Source organism: Dendrobates tinctorius, unplaced genomic scaffold (genome assembly GCF_039654945.1).
Source record: "Dendrobates tinctorius isolate UK_male_01 unplaced genomic scaffold, ASM3965494v1 ptg000372l, whole genome shotgun sequence".
Taxonomy (NCBI): domain Eukaryota; kingdom Metazoa; phylum Chordata; class Amphibia; order Anura; family Dendrobatidae; genus Dendrobates; species Dendrobates tinctorius.
Genome location: NW_027362038.1, coordinates 1,063,107 through 1,084,693, shown reverse-complemented (window position 1 = coordinate 1,084,693; position 21,587 = coordinate 1,063,107). Strand labels below are relative to the sequence as shown.

At 49.5% G+C, this 21,587-nt stretch overlaps 1 protein-coding gene across 1 annotated transcript in view; it reads left to right on the top strand.

The window, feature by feature from the left end:
* Positions 1 to 631: 631 nt before the first annotated feature.
* Positions 632 to 21,587, top strand: part of LOC141075793 (uncharacterized) — a 38,731-nt gene continuing 17,775 nt past the window's right edge. The window contains exon 1 of the mRNA XM_073562938.1: positions 632 to 862. Coding sequence (XP_073419039.1) covers positions 632 to 862 — 231 coding nt within the window. The remainder of the gene's footprint in view (positions 863 to 21,587) is intronic.

Below are 21,587 nucleotides of genomic sequence, written 5' to 3'. Positions count from 1 at the left end.
TTAACATTGGTAGAAATTCAATTTGATTTTTTTTTATCAGATTGAATTTGTCCGATTTCACCGCAAGTGAGCATGAGCCCTTATCGCACCCCACCAGGCCAAGACTTATGTTCAGCGGCCCCAACCACTCATCCATCTCTTGTTTAGTCACTGTCCACAGCTCCTGCGCAGTAACGTCCCTGCCCGTGCTTACTGTTCCGCCTATCGGTAGTTATCTGGACCTTGCCACTGATGGTGGTGCACACCTGATTTTGGCTGCAACATGTGTGTGCTGGACAGTGATAGCCCCGCTTGAAAAATTAGTGGTGGATGGGAACCACGTACTGCACAACAGCCACCACAATCACTTCTTTAAAACTGTTTTTCTCCATTAGATGGAATGGCAGCATTTCAAAGGCCAGGAATGTGTACATGAAGTTATTCAGGACCAGGGCCCGTGGGCGAGTAGTTTCCTCTTTCTGTCTAGGGTTTGGGTGACTGAGAGCTGAACACTTCCATGGGACAGGGTGCAGATGCTCGGTGACACTGCTGGTGGTGGTGCTGTTGTAAGGACGAAGACCGGGCTGCAGGTACCTGTACCGAGCCTGGTCCAGAACTGTTGAGGCTGCCTCCCATGTTGCATGGGGCCGTAATGAGGAGCTGGACTGACCTCATGACCCAGGATAAAAGGAAAAGCGTGCGCTGCAGCAGTCAGTTTGGCGATAACCAGCAGCAGCGCACAGCTGAGAGAGCAGCTCGCTCCGTCCACCGAGCATCGGCGCTGCGGCAGGCTGCGTTCGCTGTCCACAGCGGGACCACGGGAGATAAAGGTGCCTTGCGCCCCATGACAGAAACAGAGAAAGGTGCTGTGCACACTGTGACTGTGAGTACCGCACACAGACAGAGCAGAGAAAGCCGAGCACCGGACATACGCTTGCGGCCTCCCTGCCAGTTGATGCACGGCCATTTACGCTTCACTCTGGGAGCGCTGCAGTTTTGTTTCGGCTGCATCTGTTTACGGACTAGAGGCTCAGCGGAAGGTGCCGGAGACCGACCGCTGCCACCAGAAGACGGACCATCGTTTAAAGGACCCCATGGACTATGGAGTTTTGGAGATGTAAGATGGGGACATTGTGGACTGAGGACATTACATGTTGGCCATCTCCATGGATTTGTTGTACAACCCTGAATTTATGGAATAAGAATAGTTGCATCGGTGACCTGCCTCGGTGATTATTACACCCCACAACCTCAGATCTCCACAGGGAGGATTTGTTCTCACTTCTCATTATTGTGCTAGCCCAGTTTTTGTTAATCATGAGCTATTAATCTTTTACAGGACCACGTTCCATATTACAGAATTGTATCTTTATAAATGTCTCTGATGGGCCGGATGGCAGCCAATGTTTTCTGCTCAGACCCATCTGAGTTCAGTCACATTGCGAGTCCAGATGAGAAAACCCCCCCGATCTGCCCGGCCTGATAGAAGAACATTGCTCCGAGTGCAGGCCAATATGCAGAGGATCGCACTCTGCTGATTATTATGCCAGCATGCGCGAGACTCAGGATGTGAAGAGTCACATATTCTACAGAACAGGCAGGAAATAAGGGAAGCAGAACTATCAATATGGGAGAGTGATACACAGCTGTGGCCATATTGGGGCAGTTCATAGATAAGGAGGGGGAGGTTTTAGGGTCTGTGCACACGTTGCGGATTTCCTGCGGATCCGCAAGTGGTTTACAGTACAATGTTGTTCTACGGAGAAAAAAACCCGCTGTGCACATGCTGCGGAAAAATCTGCGCGGAACCGCAGGATGTCAATTCTTTGTGCGGATTCCGCAGCGTTTTTACACCCATTCCATTATAGGAATCCACAGCTGTAAAAACGCAGGCCAAATCCGCACTAAATCCGCATAAAAAACGCAAGGATTTTGACCTGCGGATTCTGTCAAAAGATGTAGATTCCCCACGGAAAATTCCGCAACGTGTGCACATCCCCTTGTTGTCCTGTGATTTTAGGTCTGATCCAGGGTTGTGGTCTTCAGGAGGTCTGAGGAGCACATTCCTTCATTGATGTAGCAAGACATAAATCCACGCGACACATTCATTCCAGCTCTGTCACAGGTCGTCAGAATTTTGTAAGCCATTAGTATCCAAAAAATAAACCGTGAATATTGCCTAACATTACAAAGATATTTTTCCTCTGGAAAATCTACCATCGCCTGTCCCATCAGTGGTGACAGCAGCAGTCAGACCCTCAGAGAGGAGCAGCTTAAGAAAGAAAAAACAATTATGGACAAAAAAAATGCAAAACATACAGCTGATCCGGCTGTACGGGCTCCACGGAAGTGCGGGTCTGGTCTACTGGTGAGGACTTCCCTGCAGGTAGTTCCCCCAATAAACCGCACGGTGTGGACACAGCCCGATACAGATCCAACTGCGGTTACTGGATTTTTCGGAGAAAAATAAGGAAAAAATATTTTTTAATAAAATGGTGGTGCTTCTTAAAATCCATGCGTCTTTATTGCTTATCGGGGGGTGGTGGCTGCGGTGAAGCGGTGTCCCAGGGTCGCTGCTGGAGGAGGCAGGAGTGGGGTGATTCTGCAGATCGCAGGCAGGGATGAGGGGGTGCTCCGATGTGCGGCGCTGGTGCGGGGGTCTCCGGTGGTTGCTGGCCGCTGCTGCTGGTGTCTCCGATGCACAGCGGTGCTGCGTGGGAGTCCAGCGCTGCCCGGAGCTCTGCCAACACTTTGCGACATGCCAGAGCCCCGATACTTCCACGTTTCCCTGTGCGTGGGCAGTGGACTCCGATAATTTGTACGCCGCCGCCACAGTTGCGGCGCATGCACAGACGGTGATCTCGGGATCAATATCTTGAGAGAGATTTCAGCGCTGAGATCTCATCTCTCGAGATCTTGGTCCCGAGATCATTTTCTACGCATGCGCCGCCGCCGGCCATATTCCCGGAGTCTACAGCACACGCACAGGGAAACATGGAAGTACTGGGGCTCTGGCATGTCGCAAAATGTTGGCAGAACCCCGGCCAGCGCCGGACACCCACGCAGTACCGCTAGGCACCGGAGACACCCGCAGCAGCAGCCAGCAACCACCAGGCACCCGGACACCCCCCCTCATCCCAGCCTGCGGCCAACACCCACAGCATCGGTAAGGCATGTACGCTTTGTAAGACGCACCCCCATTTTCCCCCCAAATTTTGGGGGAAAAAAGTGCGTCTTACCAAGACTAATGTCACACCGAGCTTTATCATTCTAGAAATGAAAATTCAACTCGTATCTGTCACACTATTTTATTACAAGTCAAATAGTTAGAACTAAAATATATAAATCTATGCATACATACAAATGAATGATAATGAGTTTTAGAAATCAAAACAATTAATTAACCCCTTTACCCCCAAGGGTGGTTTGCATGTTAATGCCCGGGCCAGTTTTTACAATTATGACCACTGTCCCTTTATGAGGTAATAACTCTGGAACGCTTCCATGGATCCCGGTGATTCTGACATTGTTTTCTCGTGACATATTGTACTTCATGTTAGTGGTAAAATTTCTTTGATATGAAATTTGGTGAAAATTTTGAAAATGTTGCAATTTTCCAACTTGGAGTTTTCTTAATAAGTAACATTTCCCACATGTTTACTTTACATCAGCACAATTTTGAAACCAAAAATGTTTTTTTGTTAGGAAGTTATAAGGGTTAAAAGTTGACCAGCGATTTTTCACTTTTACAACACCATTTTATTTTTAGGGACCACTTCACATTTGATGTCACTTTGAGGGGTCTATATGATAGAATGGTGTCACTTTTGGGTATTTTCTAAAAACTGCACCCATCAAGGTGCTCAAAACCACATTCAAGAAGATCATTAACCCTTCAGGTGCTTCACAGGAATTTTTTGAATGTTTAAAAAAAAAAACATTTAACTTTTTCACAAAAAAATTACTTTAGGTCCAATTTTTTTATTTTCCCAAGGGTAACAGGAGAAATTGGACTGCAAAAGTTATTGGGCAATTTGTCCTGAGTACGCTGATACCTGATGTGGGGGGAACCACTGTTTCGGCGCATGGCAGAACTCTTTCTCAACGCAAAATTGGATGGAATTGAGATGGGGCGCCATGTCGCATTTGGAGAGCCCCTGATGTGCCTAAACAGTGCAAACTCCCCACAAGTGATCCCATTTTGGAAACTAGACCCCCTCCCCAAGGAACTTATCTAGATGTCTGGTGAGAACTTTGAACCCCCAAGGGCTTCACATAAGTTTATAACGTACAGCCATAAACTTAAAAAATCATATTTTTTCCAAAAATTCTTTTCACCCCCAATTTTTATTTTTCCAAAGGAAACAGGACACCAAAAGTTATTGTGCAATTTTCCCTGAGTATGCTGATGCCCCATATGTGGGGGTAAACAACTATTTGGGCGCATGGCAGAGCTCAGAAGGTAAGCAGCTCCATTTGACTTTTTGGCTGGAATGGAGATCGGACCCCATGTTGCATTTGGAGAGCCTCTTTTGTGCCTAAACAGTGGAAACCCCCACAAATGTCACTATTTTGGAAACTAGACCCCCCAAGGAACTTATTTAGATGTCTGGTGAGCCCTTTGAACCCCCAAGTGCTTCACAGAAGTTTATAACGCCCAGGCGTGAAAATAAAAAAATTATATTTTTTCCACAAACATGATCTTTTAGTCCCCACTATTTTTATTTTTCCAAGGGTACCAGGAGAAATTGGACCCCAAAGGTTGTTGTCCAATTTGTCCCGAGTAGACTGGTACCCCATATGTAGGGGTGAACCACTGTTTGGGCGCATGGCAGAGCTCGGAAGGGAAGGAGCACCATTTGACTTTTTCAGCGAAGAATTGGCTGGAATTGAGATCAGACGCCATATTGTGTTTGGAGAGCACCTGATGTGCCCAAACAGTGGAAACCCCCCAATTATAACTCCAACCCTAACCCCAACACACCCCTAATCTCAGCCCTAACCCTAATCTCAGCCCTAACCGGAAAATGGAAATAAATACATTTTTTTAAATTTTATTTTTCCCTAACTAAGGGGGTGATAACGGGGGGTTTGATTTACTATTTATGGCAGTTTTTATGTTTGGCAGCTGTCACACGCTAAAAGACGCTTTTTATTGTAAAAATAGTTTTTGCATCACCACATATTGAGAGCTATAATTTTCCATATTTTGACCCACTGAGTCATGTGAGGTATTATTTTTTGCGGGACGAGTTGACGTTTTTATTGGTACCATTTTTGGGCACGTGACGTCTTTTGATTGATTTTTATTCTGATTTTTGGGACCCAGAATGAATAAAAACCAGCATTTCATGAATTTCTTTTGGGGGTGCGTTTACACCGTTCCGCGTGTGGTAAAATTGATAAAGCGTTTTTTTCTTCGGGTCAGTACGATTACAGCGATTCCTCAATTGTCTTTTTTTATGTTTTGGCGCTTTTCTGTAATAAAACCAATTTTATATAAAAAATAATTATTTTTGCATCGCTTTATTCTGCGAGCTATAATTTTATTATTTTTTCGCTGATGATGCCGTATGGCGGCTCGTTTTTTGCAGGACAAGATGACGTTTTCAGCGGTACCATGTTTATTCATATCCTTTTTTTATCGCGCATTATTGAACTGTTTGTTCAGCGGTATGATGATAAAGCATTGGTTTTTTTTTTAAAGGGGTTTACCAAGGGGGTTAACTAGTGGGACAGTTTTATAGGGCGGGTCGTTACGGATGCAGCGATACTAAATGTGTGTATTTTTATTGCTTTTTTTTTCCAAAAAATGAATTAGGGATTTTTTTTTTTTATAAATTAATTTTACACTTTTTTTTTTTTTTTTTTTAACTTTATTACATTGTCCCAGGGGGGGACATCACTGTCATGTGTCTGATCGCTGATCTGACAGGTTGCACAGCACTGTCAGATCAGCAATCTGACAGGCACTGCTGGCTTCCTCCGTGCCTGCACTCTGCAGGCACTGAGGAAGCCGCCTCCCTGCAGGCCCCCGCGGCCATATCGGATCTGGAGGCCTGCAGGGAGGAGGACCCTCGGAGCGACACAGCACATCGCATCGCTCCGGGGGTATCAGGGAAGCACGGATGGAACCCTCTCCCTGCATGCTTCTCTCCAATGTCCCAGTACACTGCGATCATGTTTAATCGCAGTGTGCCAGGGGTTAATGTGCCAGGGGCGGTCCGTGACCACCCCTGACACAGTGCAGAGTGTCAGCTGTGATAATCAGCTGACACCCGGCTGCCATAAGCGGCGCTCCCCCAGTGAGTGCTGCTGATCGCGTTAGATTTACTATTCCATCCTTGGGACTTACTGTAGGTCCCAGGTCAGATGGACGGAATAGTACATCTAATGTAGGAAAGGGGTTAAGGCACATTAGAGATTAATGAGAAAAAAAAAAAACATTTTGTACCAAAGTCCCCTGTTCTTTAGCTGCAAAAAATGTATTGAGGTACTTAACACAAAATTCCTCTCTCGTTGAATCCACTATAGGACACGAGCATGGGTAAAGGGAAGAGGACCTGTTGTGAATTCTCTCTCTGGCTTCCCTCTGGTGATTACTGAAGATAGTGGAGCTGGTCAGATTGACAAAGGGGTTGCGAGTTCTCTTTCTGGACTCCCTCTGGTGGTTACTGGAGGTAGTGGAGCTGATCTGATTGACAGAGGCTTGTCACCTGATGTTTGTGCTTTCATCTTGTTTCACCGTCAATACATGTTGGGGGCTGTCTATTGCTTTGGGGTCTGCTCTGGGGCAGTTTAGATTTTCCCTTTCTTTCTTTAGGCTTATTTAGTTCTCCGGCTGTGATGAGGCGTCTAGGACCACCGTAGGCACGCTCCACGGCTACTGCTAGTTGTGTGGATAGGATCAGGGGTCTGCAATCCGCTAGTTACCAACCTCTCCGGTTTTCTGGGCTTAGCTTGCTTTTTGTTTCTTCCTCCTCTGTGACTCATTCATAACAGTGGGCCCCATCGTTGCACAGTCTATTTTTCTGCCTGCGTTTGTGTTTTCATCAACAATATATGTTTGGGGGCTAGCTATTCCTTTGGGGTCTGCTCCAGGGCAGTTTAGATTTCCCCTTTCTTTCTTTAGGCTGTTAGCTCTCCGGCTGTGCCGAGGCGTCTAGGATCATCGTAGGCATGCTCCATGGCTACTGCTAGTTGTGTGGATAGGATCAGGGGTCTGCAATCCGCTTAGTTACCAACCTCTCTGGTTTTCTGTGGCTTAGCCTGGGCCTGCTATCCTCCTCGGTGACCCATTCATAACAGAATCACCAGCCTAACTGTAGACTCTAGGGTACTCTAAGTGTCAATTTTTTTTCCATATATTTTTTCATTTTTTTTCTGGGGCCGTAGGAGGATATTTTTTGTCTAAATGGAGACTAAGCAATTGTCCTATCGTGTTGAGCAGCTCGCTGCTGAAGTGTGGGGAATTTCTGCCTATCTCGCTCAATCTTCTGCTGTTGAACCAAAAATCCCTACTCCTGATGTGTTTTCTGGGGATCGGTCTAAATTTCTGAATTTTAAGAATAATTGTAAATTATTTCTTGCCTTGAAGCCTAACTCCTCGGGGAGCTCGGTGCAGCAGGTTAAAATTGTCATCTCCCTGCTGCGCGGCGATCCCTAGGATTGGGCTTTTTCTCTGACACCTGGAGATCCTATTCTGGCTAATGTGGATACGTTTTTTCAAGCCTTGGAGTTGTTGTATGATGAACCTAATACTGTTGATCAAGCTGAGAAAACCTTATTGGCATTGAACCAGGGTCAGGATTCTGCAGAGTTATATTGTCAAAAATTCTGAAAGTGGGCGGTCCTTACTAAATGGAATGACGATGCCCTAGCGGCTCTCTTTCGGAAGGGTTGGGCAGAAACCGTAAAATATGTTATGGTGGGATTTCCTGTCCCCTCTGGTCTTAACTCCATGTCATTGGCCATTCAAATTGATCGACGTTTACGTGAGCGTAAAACTACACGAGAGGCGTTGCCGCCTTTCGAACGAACTTCTGAACCCATGCAATGTGATAGGGTTTTGTCTAGGGCGCAATGTCAGGAGTTTAGAAGGCGTAATAAGTTGTGTTTTTTCTGCGGGGACGCCTCTCGTACTATTGCTGTCTGCCCTAAACGAGAAAAGCGTTTTGCTCACACATTTGTGGTAGGCAGTGTACAACCTAAGTTCCTTTTGGCGATTACCCTGATCTGCTCCTTGTCTACATTTTCCGCTAAGGCTTTTGTAGATTCAGGAGCAGCTTTGAATCTGCTGGATTTAGACTTTGCTAAACGTTGTGGTTTTCCCATGATACCCCTGTGGACTCCTATCCCTTTGAGGGGTATTGATGCTACTCCTTTGGCGGAGAATAAACCCCAGTTTTGGACCCAGGTGATAATGTGGGTCGTCCCAGACCACCAAGAAAATTGTAAATTTTTGGTGTTGCACAATTTGCATGATACTATTGTTCTGGGTTTCCCTTGGTTGCAAACTCATAATCCTGTTTTACATTGGAAATCTGTGTCTGTGGTGAGTTGGGGTTGTCAATGTGTTCTTAGTGACACTCCTGTTTTCTCCAGCTCTCCCCAGTCTCATGATATTCCTATTTGGCTGATTTTTCTGATGTATTCAGTGAGAGTAAGTCTGCGTGTTTGCCTCCTCACAGGAGTTATGACTGTGTAATTGAGTTAATGCCCGGGCGTAAATTTCCCAAAGGTCGGCTTTTCAACTTATCGGTACCCGAACATTATGCTATGCGATCCTATATCAAGGAGTCGTTGGAGAATGGTCATATTAGACCATCCTCTTCACCTTTAGGTGCTGGCTTTTTTTTGTGGCCAAGAAAGATGGTTCACTAAGGCCATGTATGGACTATCATTCCCTTAACAAAATCACTGTTAAATATCAGTACCCGTTACCCCTGATTTCTGATTTATTTTCCAGAGTTAAAGTGCCTGTTGGTTTGCCAAGCTTGACCTCAGGGGGGCGTATAATCTTATTCGCATAAAACACGGGGATGAATGGAAGACAGCATTTAATACTCAGGAGGGACATTTTGAGTACCTGGTGATGCTTTTAGGCTAATGCCACTTCTGTCTTCGTCTTTTATGAACGATATATTCCGGGACCTTGTGGATAAGTTTTTGATCATTTGTCTGGATGATATTTTGATCTTTTCCAGTGATTGGGATTCTCATGTGGAACATGACCTGATGGTGTTCCGGTTTTGAGGGAAAATTCTCTGTATGTTAAGGGATCGAAGTGCCTCTTTGGTGTACAGAGGATTTCATTTTTGGGATTCATTTTGTACCCGTCGGCTATTGAAATGGACCCGGCCAAGATACAGGCCATTTATGATTGGGTTCAGCCTACTTCTTTGAAGGCTCTCCTGAAGTTTTTGGGTTTTGCTAATTTCTACCGTAAATTTATAAGTATTTTTTCTGGTATTGTTAAACCACTGACTGATTTGACCAAAAAGGGCGCTGATGTGGTGAATTGGTCTCCAGAGGCAGTTTTGGCATTTCAGAAGCTTAAGCGGAGATTCACTTCGGCTCCGGTTCTACGGCAACCTGATGCCTCACTCCCATTTCAGGTGGAGGTAGATGCTTCTGAGATTGGTGCAGGAGCCGTTTTGTCCCAAAGAGATCCGGTGAGTTCTAAGATGAATCCCTGTGCCTTCTTTTCTCAAAAATTCTCCCCATCTGAACATAACTATGACGTGGGGAATCGGGAATTGTTGGCCATGAAATGGGCATTTCAAGAGTGGAGACATTGGGTGGAGGGAGCGAGACATCAAGTTGTGGTCCTCACTGACCACAAGAATTTGATTTATCTTGAATCAGCCAAACACTTGAATCCTAGACAGGCTAGGTGGGCCTTGTTTTTCACGCGGTTTAATTTTGTGGTCTCTTTTCTTCCAGGCACTATGAATGTTAAGGCGGACGACCTTTCTAGGAGTTTCTTTGCAGATTCTTTTGATGTGACCAAGCCTACTACCATTCTAAATGAGGGTGTAGTTCTTTCCGCCATCTCACCCGATTTGAGACGTGCCCTGGAGGAATTTCAGGAGGACAAACCTGAACGTTGCTCTATGGGGAAATTGTATGTTCCTGACCTGTGGAGGAAAAGCGTAATGTCTGAAATTCATTTCTCCGCATTGGCTGGTCATCCAGGTATTTTTGGTACCAGAGATTTGGTGAGTCGGTCTTTTTGGTGACCTGCCTTATCTCGTGATGTCAGGAATTTTTGTGCAGTCCTGTGGGACTAGTTCTCGGTCCAAGCCCTGTTCTCGTTCTAGTGGGTTGTTGATGCCCCTGCCAGTGCCCAGGAGGCCATGGACTCATACCTCAATGGATTTTATTTCTAATCTTCCTGTCTCTCAAAGAATGACTGTTATCTGGGTCATCTGTGATAGATTTTCTAAGATGGTCCATCTTGTACCACTCCCAAAGTTGCCATCTTCTTCTGAGTTGGTGCCCTTGTTTTTACAACAGGTGGGTTTGGTTGCACGGGATTTCTGAGAACATTGTGTCGGACAGAGGAGTCCAGTTTGTTTCCAGATTTTGGAGAGCTTTTTGTTCCAAACTGGGAATTCAGTTATCTTTCTCCTCTGCATTTTATCCTCAGACCAATGGGCAAACTGAGAGAACAAACCAGACTTTAGAATCCTATTTGAGATGTTTCCTATCTGCTGATCAGGATGACTGGGTCTCAGTTTTGCCCTTGGCCAAATTTGCGCTAAACAATAGGGCTAGTTCTGCCACTTTGATGTCGCCCTTTTTCTGTAACTTTGGGTTTCATCCTCGATTTTCTTCAGGGCAGGTGGAATCTTCGGCCAAGTGTGGATTCTGTGGTAGAGAGAATGCAGCAGATTTTGGACCAAGTGGTGGATAAGTTGTCCCACTCTCAAGAAAAATGCCAACAGTTTTCCAACCGGCATAGGACCATTGGTCCCAGGTTTAAAGTGGGTGATATGGTTTGGTTGTCTTCAAAGAATATTCCTATGAAGGTTGCGTCTCCAAAATCCAAATCAAGATTCATTGGACCTTATAAGATTTTGGAAATCCTTAATCCCGTTTGGCTCTTCCAGTTACGTTTAAGATTCATAACGTGTTCCATAAATCCTTGTTGAAAAGGTTTGTAGAGCCAGTAGTTCCAATGGAAGCACCTCCTGACCCTGTATTGGTTAAAGGTAATTTGGAGTATGAGGTAGAGAAAATATTGGATTCTCGTTTGCTAGACGGAGACTCCAGTACCTGGTCAAATGGAAGGGTTATGGCCAGGAGGATAATTCTTGGGTCTCTGCTTCTGACATTCATGCCGAAAGATTGGTTCGTGCTTTTCACCGGGCCCATCCTTACCGGCCTGGTGGCGTGGTTGAGGGTTCGGTGACTCCTCCTCAAGGGGGGGGTACTGTTGTGAATTCTCTCTCTGGTGATTACTGAAGATAGTGGAGCGGGTCAGATTGAGAGTTCTCTTTCTGGGCTCCCTCTGGTGGTTATTGGAGGTAGTGGAGCTGATCTGATTGACAGAGGCTTGCCACCTGATAATGAGGAAGACGATTGGAGATCTGGGGTTTCTGATTAGGATTTAAGGCAGCTGACTCCCTCTATCCCTGCTGGTGATTTTCTTCCTGTGCCTCCTGAGGTCTGATGTCTCCTGCTCTTTCCCTGCATGTTCAGCTAAGTGGTTCGTGATCTGGTTATGTTTATCTCTGCTTTATGCGGGTCAGCTAGCTCTGCCTGGGGCTGTATCACCGCCCATATGTTACTGCACGTGCCAGTTTGTTTTGTCCCCTTTTATATTGGTCTCTTTTTGCTTTGCTTTCAGAATATACCAGAGTGCTGATCTAGTGGGGGCGACGTTGTGCGACTTCAGTGTTTTTGTGCATCAGACGTGTTGGATTTTTGCAGGGTTTTTTGCGTGATTGCAGACAGTGTCTTTCCTTTCCTGTCCTGTCTGGTCAGTGTGGGCCCCATCGTTTGCTCAGTCTATTTTTCTGCCTGCGTTTGTGTTTTCATCTTGTCTCACCGACAGTATATGTTTGGGGGCTAGCTATTCCTTTGAGGTCTTCTCTGGGGCAGTTTAGATTTCCCCTTTCTTGCGTTAGGCTTAGTTAGCTCTCCGGCTGTGCCGAGGCGTCTAGGATCATCGTAGGTATGCTCCACGGCTACTGCTAGTTGTGTGGACAGGATCAGGGGTTTGCATCCGCTAAGTTACCAACCTCTCTGGTTTTCTGTGGCTTAGCCTGGGCCTGCTATCCTCCTTGGTGACCAAATTTTATCAGGGACCTAGGTGGGCCCTGTGCCATATATAACAAGTCCTAGGATGACCCCAAAAAAACCCATAAAACAAAGCCCCGAAAAAATAGAGAGAAGCATGACAGTACGTACAGCAGATAAGGTAAAGGTGAGAAATAAATATTGGACAAAGGAAATGAAAAGGTGGTAGACCCCCACAGGACCAACCCTAGCAAGCCACGAGAAGTGGAAAGAGGGGACGGGAACTTCGGAGATCTTAGACTCATCTATCTGACATCGGAGGGGTGCTGGGTCACACCAATTTTGGCAGAACACGGATGGTGGAGGCACCAGCACTCCACTTGGTGGAGATATGGCAAATGATGAATTGCCATCTAAAGAGGTCACTACTGTGGAGGGCACGGTGAAAAAAGACAGAGGAAACCCACAACACCTAGAAGAAAACAAAGAAATTTATGTAAGAAAAATCCTGCCTAAATTGTACAAAAAGCCACGGCCGCCCCTCCCAATATTCACACCGTGATCTAATGCCCATCAGCAACAATGTACAAACTGAACATGAGGTTATTACTTTACATTCTGATAAGCCTGTATGAAGCCCACTACCACGTCACAGTTACCAAAACAGGGGGTCCTAGCTTTAAAGGGAATCTGTGCTCCCATTTTTGGCCAATAAGCTGCGGCCACCGCCATCGGGCTTATCTACAACATTCTGTAATGCATTCTGTAATGCTGTAGATGAGCCCCGGATGTAACCTGAAAGATAAGAAAAAAAGAGTCAGATTATACTCACCCCGGGATCCGGTCCGATGGGTGTTGCGGTTCGGTCCGGGTCCTCCCATCTTCATGTGATGCCGTCCTCCTTCTTATTTCTGCAGCAGCGCAGGCCCTCTCTGACCTTTCCCAGCGCCTGCGCACTGCAGTAATTTACTCTGCCCTCAACAGGGGGAAGAAGGGGAACGTCATCACATGAAGATGGGAGGACCCGGACTGGACAGCGACACTAAACGCCCCCAGTGAGTATAATATAACTTGTTTTTCTTATCTTTCAGGTTACATCCGGGGCTCATCTACAGCATTACAGAATCTTTTAAAGGTGTGACCTTGGTTACAGTGACAGCGCCCCCGGCAGGGAGAGGGGCAGCGCACTTCCTTCCCTAGGTAGACTCCTAGCACGCAGTCCCATGCAAGCAATATTACCCCCTTCTCCCCAGGTAGACCCCCCTCCAGCATGCGCATGCAGCCCCATGCAAGCAACATCACCCCCTTCTCCCCAGGCAGACCCCCCCTCCAGCATCCAGCCCCATGCAAGCAACATCACCACCTCCCCAGGCAGACCCCCCCTCCAGCATGCACATGCAGCCCCATGCAACCAACATCAACCCCTTCTCCCCAGGCAGACCCACCTCCAGAATGCAGCCCCATGCAAGCAACATCACCCCCTTCTCCCCAGGCAGAACCGTCCTCCAGCAACATCACCCCCTTCTCACCAGGCAGACCCCCTCAAGCATGCACATGCAGCCCCATGCAAGCATCACCCCCTGCTCCCCAGGCAGACCCCCCTCCAGCATTCACCCCCATGCAACCAACATCACCCCCTTCACCCCAGGCAGACCTCCCTCTCCAGCATGAACATGCAGCCCCATGCAAGCAACATTACCCCCTTCTCCCGAGGCGGACCCCCCCCCCTTCAGCATGCACACGCAGCTCCATGCAAGCAACATCACCCCCTTCTCCCCAGGCATACCCCCCCTCCAGCATGCGCATGCAGCCCCATGCAAGCAACATCACCCCCTTCTCCCCAGGCAGACCCCCCCTCCAGCATCCAGCCCCATGCAAGCAACATCACCACCTCCCCAGGCAGACCCCCCCTCCAGCATGCACATGCAGCCCCATGAAAGCAACATCACCCCCTTCTCCCCAGGCAGACCCTCCTCCAGCATGCGCACGCAGCCTCATGCAAGCAACATCACCCCCTTCTCCACAGGCAGACCCCCCCTCCAGCATGCGCACGCAGCCCCATGCAAGCAACATCACCCCCTTCTCCCCAGGCAGACCCCCCCTCCAGCATGCGCACGCAGCCCCATGCAAGCAACATCACCCCCTTCTCCCCAGGCAGACCCCCCTCCAGCATGCGCACGCAGCCCCATGCAAGCAACATCACCCCCTTCTCCCCAGGCAGAACCGTCCTCCAGCAACATCACCCCCTTCTCACCAGGCAGACCCCCTCAAGCATGCACATGCAGCCCCATGCAAGCATCACCCCCTTCTCCCGAGGCAAACCCCCCCTTCAGCAAGCACACGCAGCCCCATGCAAACAACATCACCTCTTTCTCCCCAGGCAGACCCCCCTCCAACATGCAGCCCCATGCAAGCAACATCACCCCCTCCCAGCTCGTGCATGAACATCCACTTACCTGCCATGACACCGGCAGGTTCCTGTCTGCTGCTCTGCTCTATGGAGGAGGAGGCCCCGCCCCTTCTGGTCACATGGGCATGACGTCAGCACAACGCCAAGCCGACTTGGATTTTTTTTAACAGCTGTAACCGGAAGTAGAAGCAGCTCACTTCCGGCGGACGGGGGCAGAGCCGGAGCTGATGCGTGGCGGACGGGGGCAGAGCCGGAGCTGGTGCGTGGCGGACGGGGGCGGAGCCGGAGCTGGTGCGTGGCGGACGGGGGCAGAGGCGGAGCTGGTGCGTGGCGGGCGGGGGCAGAGCTGGTGCGTGGCGGATGAGGGCGGAGCCGGAGCTGGTGCGTGGTGGATGGGGGCGGAGCCAGAGCTGGTGCGTGGCGGACGGGGGCGGAGCCGCAGCTGGTGCGTGGCGGACGGGGGCAGAGGCGGAGCTGGTGCGTGGCGGGCGGGGGCAGAGCTGGTGCGTGGCGGACGGGGCGGAGCCGGAGCTGGTGCGTGGCGGACGGGGGCGGAGCCGGAGCTGGTGCGTGGCGGACGGGGGCGGAGCCGGAGCTGGTGCGTGGCGGACGGGGGCGGAGCCGGAGCTGGTGCGTGGCGGACGGGGGCGGAGCCGGAGCTGGTGCGTGGCGGACGGGGGCGGAGCCGGAGCTGGTGCGTGGCGGACGGGGGCGGAGCCGGAGCTGGTGCGTGGCGGACGGGGGCGGAGCCGGAGCTGGTGCGTGGCGGACGGGGGCGGAGGCGGAGCTGGTGCGTGGCGGACGGGGGCGGAGCTGGTGCGTGGCGGACGGGAGCGGAGCCGGTGCTGGTGGGTGGCGGACGGGGGCGGAGCCGGTGCTGGTGGGTGGCGGACGGGGGCGGAGCCGGAGCTGGTGGGTGGCGGACGGGGGCGGAGCCGGAGCTGGTGGGTGGCGGACGGGGGCGGAGCCGGAGCTGGTGGGTGGCGGATGGGGGCGGAGCCGGAGCTGGTGGGTGGCGGATGGGGGCGGAGCCGGAGCTGGTGGGTGGCGGACGGGGGCGGAGCCGGAGCTTGTGCGTGGCGGACGGGGGCGGAGCCGGAGCTTGTGCGTGGCGTACGGGGGCGGAGCCGGAGCTTGTGCGTGGCGTACGGGGGCGGAGCCGGAGCTTGTGCGTGGCGTACGGGGGCGGAGCCGGAGCTTGTGCGTGGCGTACGGGGGCGGAGCCGGAGCTTGTGCGTGGCGTACGGGGGCGGAGCCGGAGCTGGGGCGGAGCTGGGGCGGAGCCGGAGCTGGTGCGTGGCGTACGGGGGCGGAGCCGGAGCTGGTGCGTGGCGGACGGGGGGCGGAGCCGGAGCTGGGGCGGGGCGGAGCCGGAGCTGGTGCGTGGCGGACGGGGGCAGAGCCGGAGCTGATGCGTGGCGAACGGGGGCAGAGCCGGAGCTGATGCGTGGCGGACGGGGGCAGAGCCGGAGCTGATGCGTGGCGGACGGGGGCAGAGCCGGAGCTGGTGCGTGGCGGACGGGGGCAGAGCCGGAGCTGTTGTGTGTGTGTATATATATATATATATAGATATGCAAGTGAGATCTATATGAAATGCATATATTTCCATCACAATCCCTCCTTATAAGAATCCTGCTCCTTTCACAAGCGCTGCAACTCTTTTATGCTGCCAGTGGGTTGACGCATGCCTGATGCATACGCCCCCCCTCCATACAGACTTTTGAAAATGGGCGGTCAGGAGGTCTGTCCCTAGCGGGGGTTCATTGCATTGTAATCAAAGTCTCTTAGTCAGCAGTCTATGCAGTCAGTGGTGTGTATTCTCTAGCGGGTAGGTAATTTATTCAGTCAGGTAGGGCTTCCACAGCATCATTCCAGCTCAGGTTGGGTTGGATCAAGGAAATGCTGTAGATATAGTATATCTTGACTTCAGCAAAGCATTTGACAAAGTCTCTCATACAATCCTTATTGAAAAAATGACTAAGTATGGAATGGACAAGGCAACTGTTAGGTGGATTCATAACTGGCTTAGTGATCGGACCCAAAGAGTGGTCGTAAATGGTTGCACATCGGAAGAATGTCTCAAGTGGGGTACCACAGGGCTCTGTCCTGGGACCTGTATTGTTCAACATCTTTATCAACGATTTAGATGAAGGAATTGAGGGTAAACTGATTAAATTTGCTGATGACACAAAGCTAGGAGGGATAGCTAATACTAGAGAAGAGAGAGAGAGGATTCAAAAAGATTTAAATAAACTGGAGAAGTGGGCAGCAACTAACAGAATGGTTTTTAACAGGGAGAAATGCAAAGTACTACATCTGGGCAATAAAAATGAAAAAAGCATATACAGAATGAGAGGAATAGGGCTAAGCAACAGCACATGTGAAAAAGACTTGGGTATACTAATAGATCACAGACTGAATATGAGTCAACAGTGTGATGCAGCAGCAAAAAAAGGCAAATGCAATTCTAGGATGTATTAACAGAAGCATACAGTCTAGATCATGTGAAGTCATTATTTCCCTCTACTCCTCTTTGGTCAGACCTCATCTGGAATATTGTGTCCAGTTTTGGGCACCACATTTTAAAAAAGACATCAACAAACTGGAGCAAGTTCAGAAAAGAGCGACCAGAATGGTGACCGGTCTGAAAACCCTGTCTTATGAGGAAAGTTTGCAGGATTTGGGAATGTTTAGTTTGCAAAAGAGAAGACTGAGAGGAGACTTAATAGCTGTCTACAAATATCTAAAGGGCTGTCACATTGTAGAAGGATCAACTTTTTTCTCATTTGCACAAGGAAAGACTAGAATCAATGGGATGAAACTGAATGGGAGGAGACACAGATTAGATATTAGAAAAAACTTTTTGACAGAGTGATCAATGAGTGGAACAGGCTGCCACGAGAAGTGGTGAGTTCTCCTTCAATGGAAGTCTTCAAACAGAGGCTGGACAAACATCTGACTGGGATGATTTAGCGAATCCTGATTTGAGCAGGGGGTTGGACCAGATGGCCCAGGAGGTCCCTTCCAACTCTACGATTCTACGATTCAGGTGTATCTCTTGGTATGAGAGCTTTCTTGCAATGCGATGCGTGGATCCAGGTGGGGGTTCTTCCTCCAGGTTGGTGGCGTCAGCACTTGGAGAAGCGCCATCAAATCTGGAATTGAGTGCTCTCCTTACAAACTTTTTCAACCAACACTTAGTCTCCTGACTTCAGGGCGTGCATACCAGGCACCAAATCTGGACCTGGCCATGAAGAAGAAACTCGAGAATGGACATTAGCAAGAGTCTTGATAAATTCAATTACACAAGCAAAGTATCACATTGCATAGTCAACTGCTGGGAAGAATACCCCTAACCTGAGTTTAGACCAAAATAAAATTTAATATTGGTGACAGCTTTTACTGAGCCTATGGGAGTGTCTAATGCCATGGTTTGTCTCTTGGGCAATTTTTTAGCATGCTGCTCTTAAGTGTCCCACTTAGTCTATGGTGGGGGATGGTGGGAAGTGTGTAGGCCTAAGTCTGACCCTACTGCTGATCAGATCTCTTGTGTCAGGTTTGCTGTGAATGTGGGTCCCTGATCACTTGCTATCACTTCTGGAACCCCATATCTACACACTATTTTTTAGAGTAGCTTCTTTGCAGTAGTCTTCACCAACTGGTTCCTTACTGGGAAAGCTTCAGGCCAGATGATGTGGGAGAACTTTTTCCACTCGCCCAATGTTGCATTTGTTGGGTGCTAGACATCTGCTGGAAATTTGGCTGTTAAGGTGGGAGTCCAGATCAATCAGGTCATTCATCTGTGTCTTCAATTCTGTGTGGGGGCCATGTATCCATTGAACCACCATAGGGTACATACTTTGAGGTAGTGTGGGTGTGCCTTGAGGTAGACGTTTGAGGTAGACAGGGTTTTGGAGTTCAGTGCTTTTGCCCTTCAGCATCCAGCTTTCCTTCTCCTCCTTTGGGGTCTGGTCCTACTACTTCTTGAACAGATCCCAGGACGTCATTTTTTGTCAGGCTTTCTCGTCTTCAGTCGTTATGTAGTTGCCGTCCGGCTCTATGACCTCTCCCACTTTTCCAAATGGTCTTCCTTTGGCTGCCACGTCTGCCATGTTGATACCCCATGCCTCTACTGTTTTCAGTTTTCCGTGTGCCTTGACCTTTAACACTGCCACCACTTTTAGAAGTTGAAGAGCATCCAGCAGGTCCCTGATGGCTCCATGATGCTTCACGGTTGACCCGCTTGCTATGATGAAGTCTCTTGCAGCCCAGATGGGTCCGAAGTCGTGTGCCATGCCATGCGAGTACTTTCGTCAGCGCTATCAGTTCTGCTTCTTGGACTGACAAACTTCTGGACCATAGGATGTCTTGATTGCTGGTTACTGCAGATCTATGGTATCCTGCAGATTTTTCTCTGAAGAGTCCGTATCTGCATCCCCCTCTTGTGAGTGGGAGTAGAATGGCGGTGGAAGATGTATCTGCATCCCCCCCGTGGGGGTAGAGTCAGGCAACGGCTGAGAGCACTGAAGAGTGGTGGGGAGAGAATCTCCATTGGTTGTCCAATAATGACATCAGCAGCCTTGTCCAGGAGGGCGTGTGCTGCAAATATTGTTTTCATGCAGGAGGGCCACCCCCCCTTGCAACTGGATCCAGGCCAGCGGAGAGGTAGTCTAGAGGCCTCTGGTTTTCCTCTGTGGGTCTGTTTTAAGACGCCAGTGGCATGACCTTCTTTTTCCATTCGGTAAAGATGGAATGGCTTCTCGTAGTCAGGGAGGCCTGGAGCTGGCGCAGAGACTATGGAGTCTTTCAGTTTCCTGTACGAGATGAAGGCTGCAATGCGTTGATGCAATTGTACAGAGGCTGCATTAAGACTGGAGCACCAGGGATCCAAGTTCTGCAGTACGAGACTAGACCAAGGAAGGCCAGCGGTCTTCCGGTCATCTGTCAAGCGGTTTGTCTGGCGGGCAATACGGTGTCTTCAGGAACGTAACTTGCTTTTGACACCTGGACTCTGTTTTTCAAGAACTTGCGCTGCTGCTCCACCAGGTAGAGTAGAGGAGATGAGGAAAGGGCTGTGCAGGTAGAGATGTCGATGACTTATGCATGTTCTGCAATCCAGTTGACGAGGATGGAGGACAATGCTTTGGTGAGCTGTGAAAGGCTGTTCTGGGCCCTCTTGGGCATCACTGTCCATGTGTTCTGCACCCCCCTTGTGCGTTTTCAGGTCGTCCAGGTGAACATTGAAGGAAGCATTGGACAGATCCATCACTGTGAGCACTGTTGCTGTGACTGGCATGTTTGACAGCAGAGTGTGCAGATCTGGCACAACTGGGGTTTCAAACATGGTTGCTTTGTTCACAGCCCTCAAGTCATGCACCATTCTGAACCTGGCTGCTTCTCCTTTCACAGGTTTCCTCCTGATTGGGAAAAGCTGGGACTGCACGATGATTCCTATGGACGAGGTGGCTCAATCTGGCCTTGCTCTTCACAATTCTGTGAGGGACTACCATCTTCTGGCACAGAGCCGGCAGGGAAACAAGCCGTTTACTGGGGTCCTCTTCATCAGAGATGACGTTCAGCTGAGCTTTCTTGCTCTCCACCAAGGCGGTCATTGTGGTAACTCCTGCTCTGATCACAGGGGGTCTTTTTGCTGGGACGTCTTCTTTACCAGCCAAAACACAAGCCGTGGAGACACCATCACATGTTTCTCAACGCAAGCAATGACTAGCAAGGTCTTTCCCCAGGAAGGAACAACCACAGGAAGGGCAGTCTCCAATGAAGGAAACCACCTATGCCTCTAGACATTGCTTCTACTGGCCATTTTCCTACTCCACACTGATGAGGGGCAATACCCCGAAACAGCTGTCTGTGGATGGATACCATGTTTTAGCATAGGTGGTTTCCTTCATTGGAGACTTCCCTTCCCGTGGTTGTTCCTTCCCGGGGAAAGACCTGGCTAGTCATTGCTTGCGTTGAGAAACATGTGATGGTGTCTCCACGGCTTGTGTTTTGCATGTTTTTACATATTTCCCATAAGGGATGGGGGGGGCATTGCTCTAGAATCACTGCATTGAGAAACATGTGATGGTGTCTCCGCAGTGTTGGATGTTGATCTCCAGGAGTTCATTCATCCTCATTTTTCACATTCTTTAACAGCAAGCAGCCGTTCCTTTCACCTAGCTTGATCTCAGGTCAGCATTTGTTAACCAGTTTGAGGAGCTGAGTGGCCTTCTTCTGGTCCAGGGCCTGGATAAACTTCAGGGAGCACCTTCAGAATCTTGTCCAAGATGATCCTCTGGAGCCGGAAGCAGTGCAGCCATTTCACGAAGCGTGTAAGGTCCCTTTGGGTTGAAAATTTCCTGGCCCATACCCAAGTTCTTCGGCCGTTTGTTGAACAGCGATTCCACTCAGACCTCCAGTTGGTCAGAGACAGTTTGACTCTGGGTGGTGGACAGGGGATGGTGGGCATTGTGAGGGTGCGGGGTTCCAAACTTGAGTGACACCCACCCTGGCGCAACTTGAAGTCTCCCTTGGGCCACAGGCTATTGGGTACTATATCCAGCACCTCCTTGAGTAGGCTTGCACCGGTTCAAGGCTCTTGTAGGGCCACCAGCATGATTGATTCTTCTTGGGTCAGAGGTGGAGAAAATGTCATGCCAATGTCTCTCATCCGGTGGGGTGGGCTGCTCTCCACCATAAACTGAAACAGGATGGAGTGTCCTGGCTGTGTCCACACGCTCAGGGGCTTGTAAAGCCCCCATCACACATAGCGATTTTTTGTGACGCAACAGCGATCTCACCAGCGAGATCGTTGTGTGTGACAGCTATCAGCGACTGGCCCCCCTGCCGGGTATCGCTGATCGTTGTTGAAACATCTGTACATTTTTGGGGTCGCTGGTCTCCCGCTGGCCAGCACGCATCGCTGCGTGTGACAGGCGGGAGACCAGCGAGC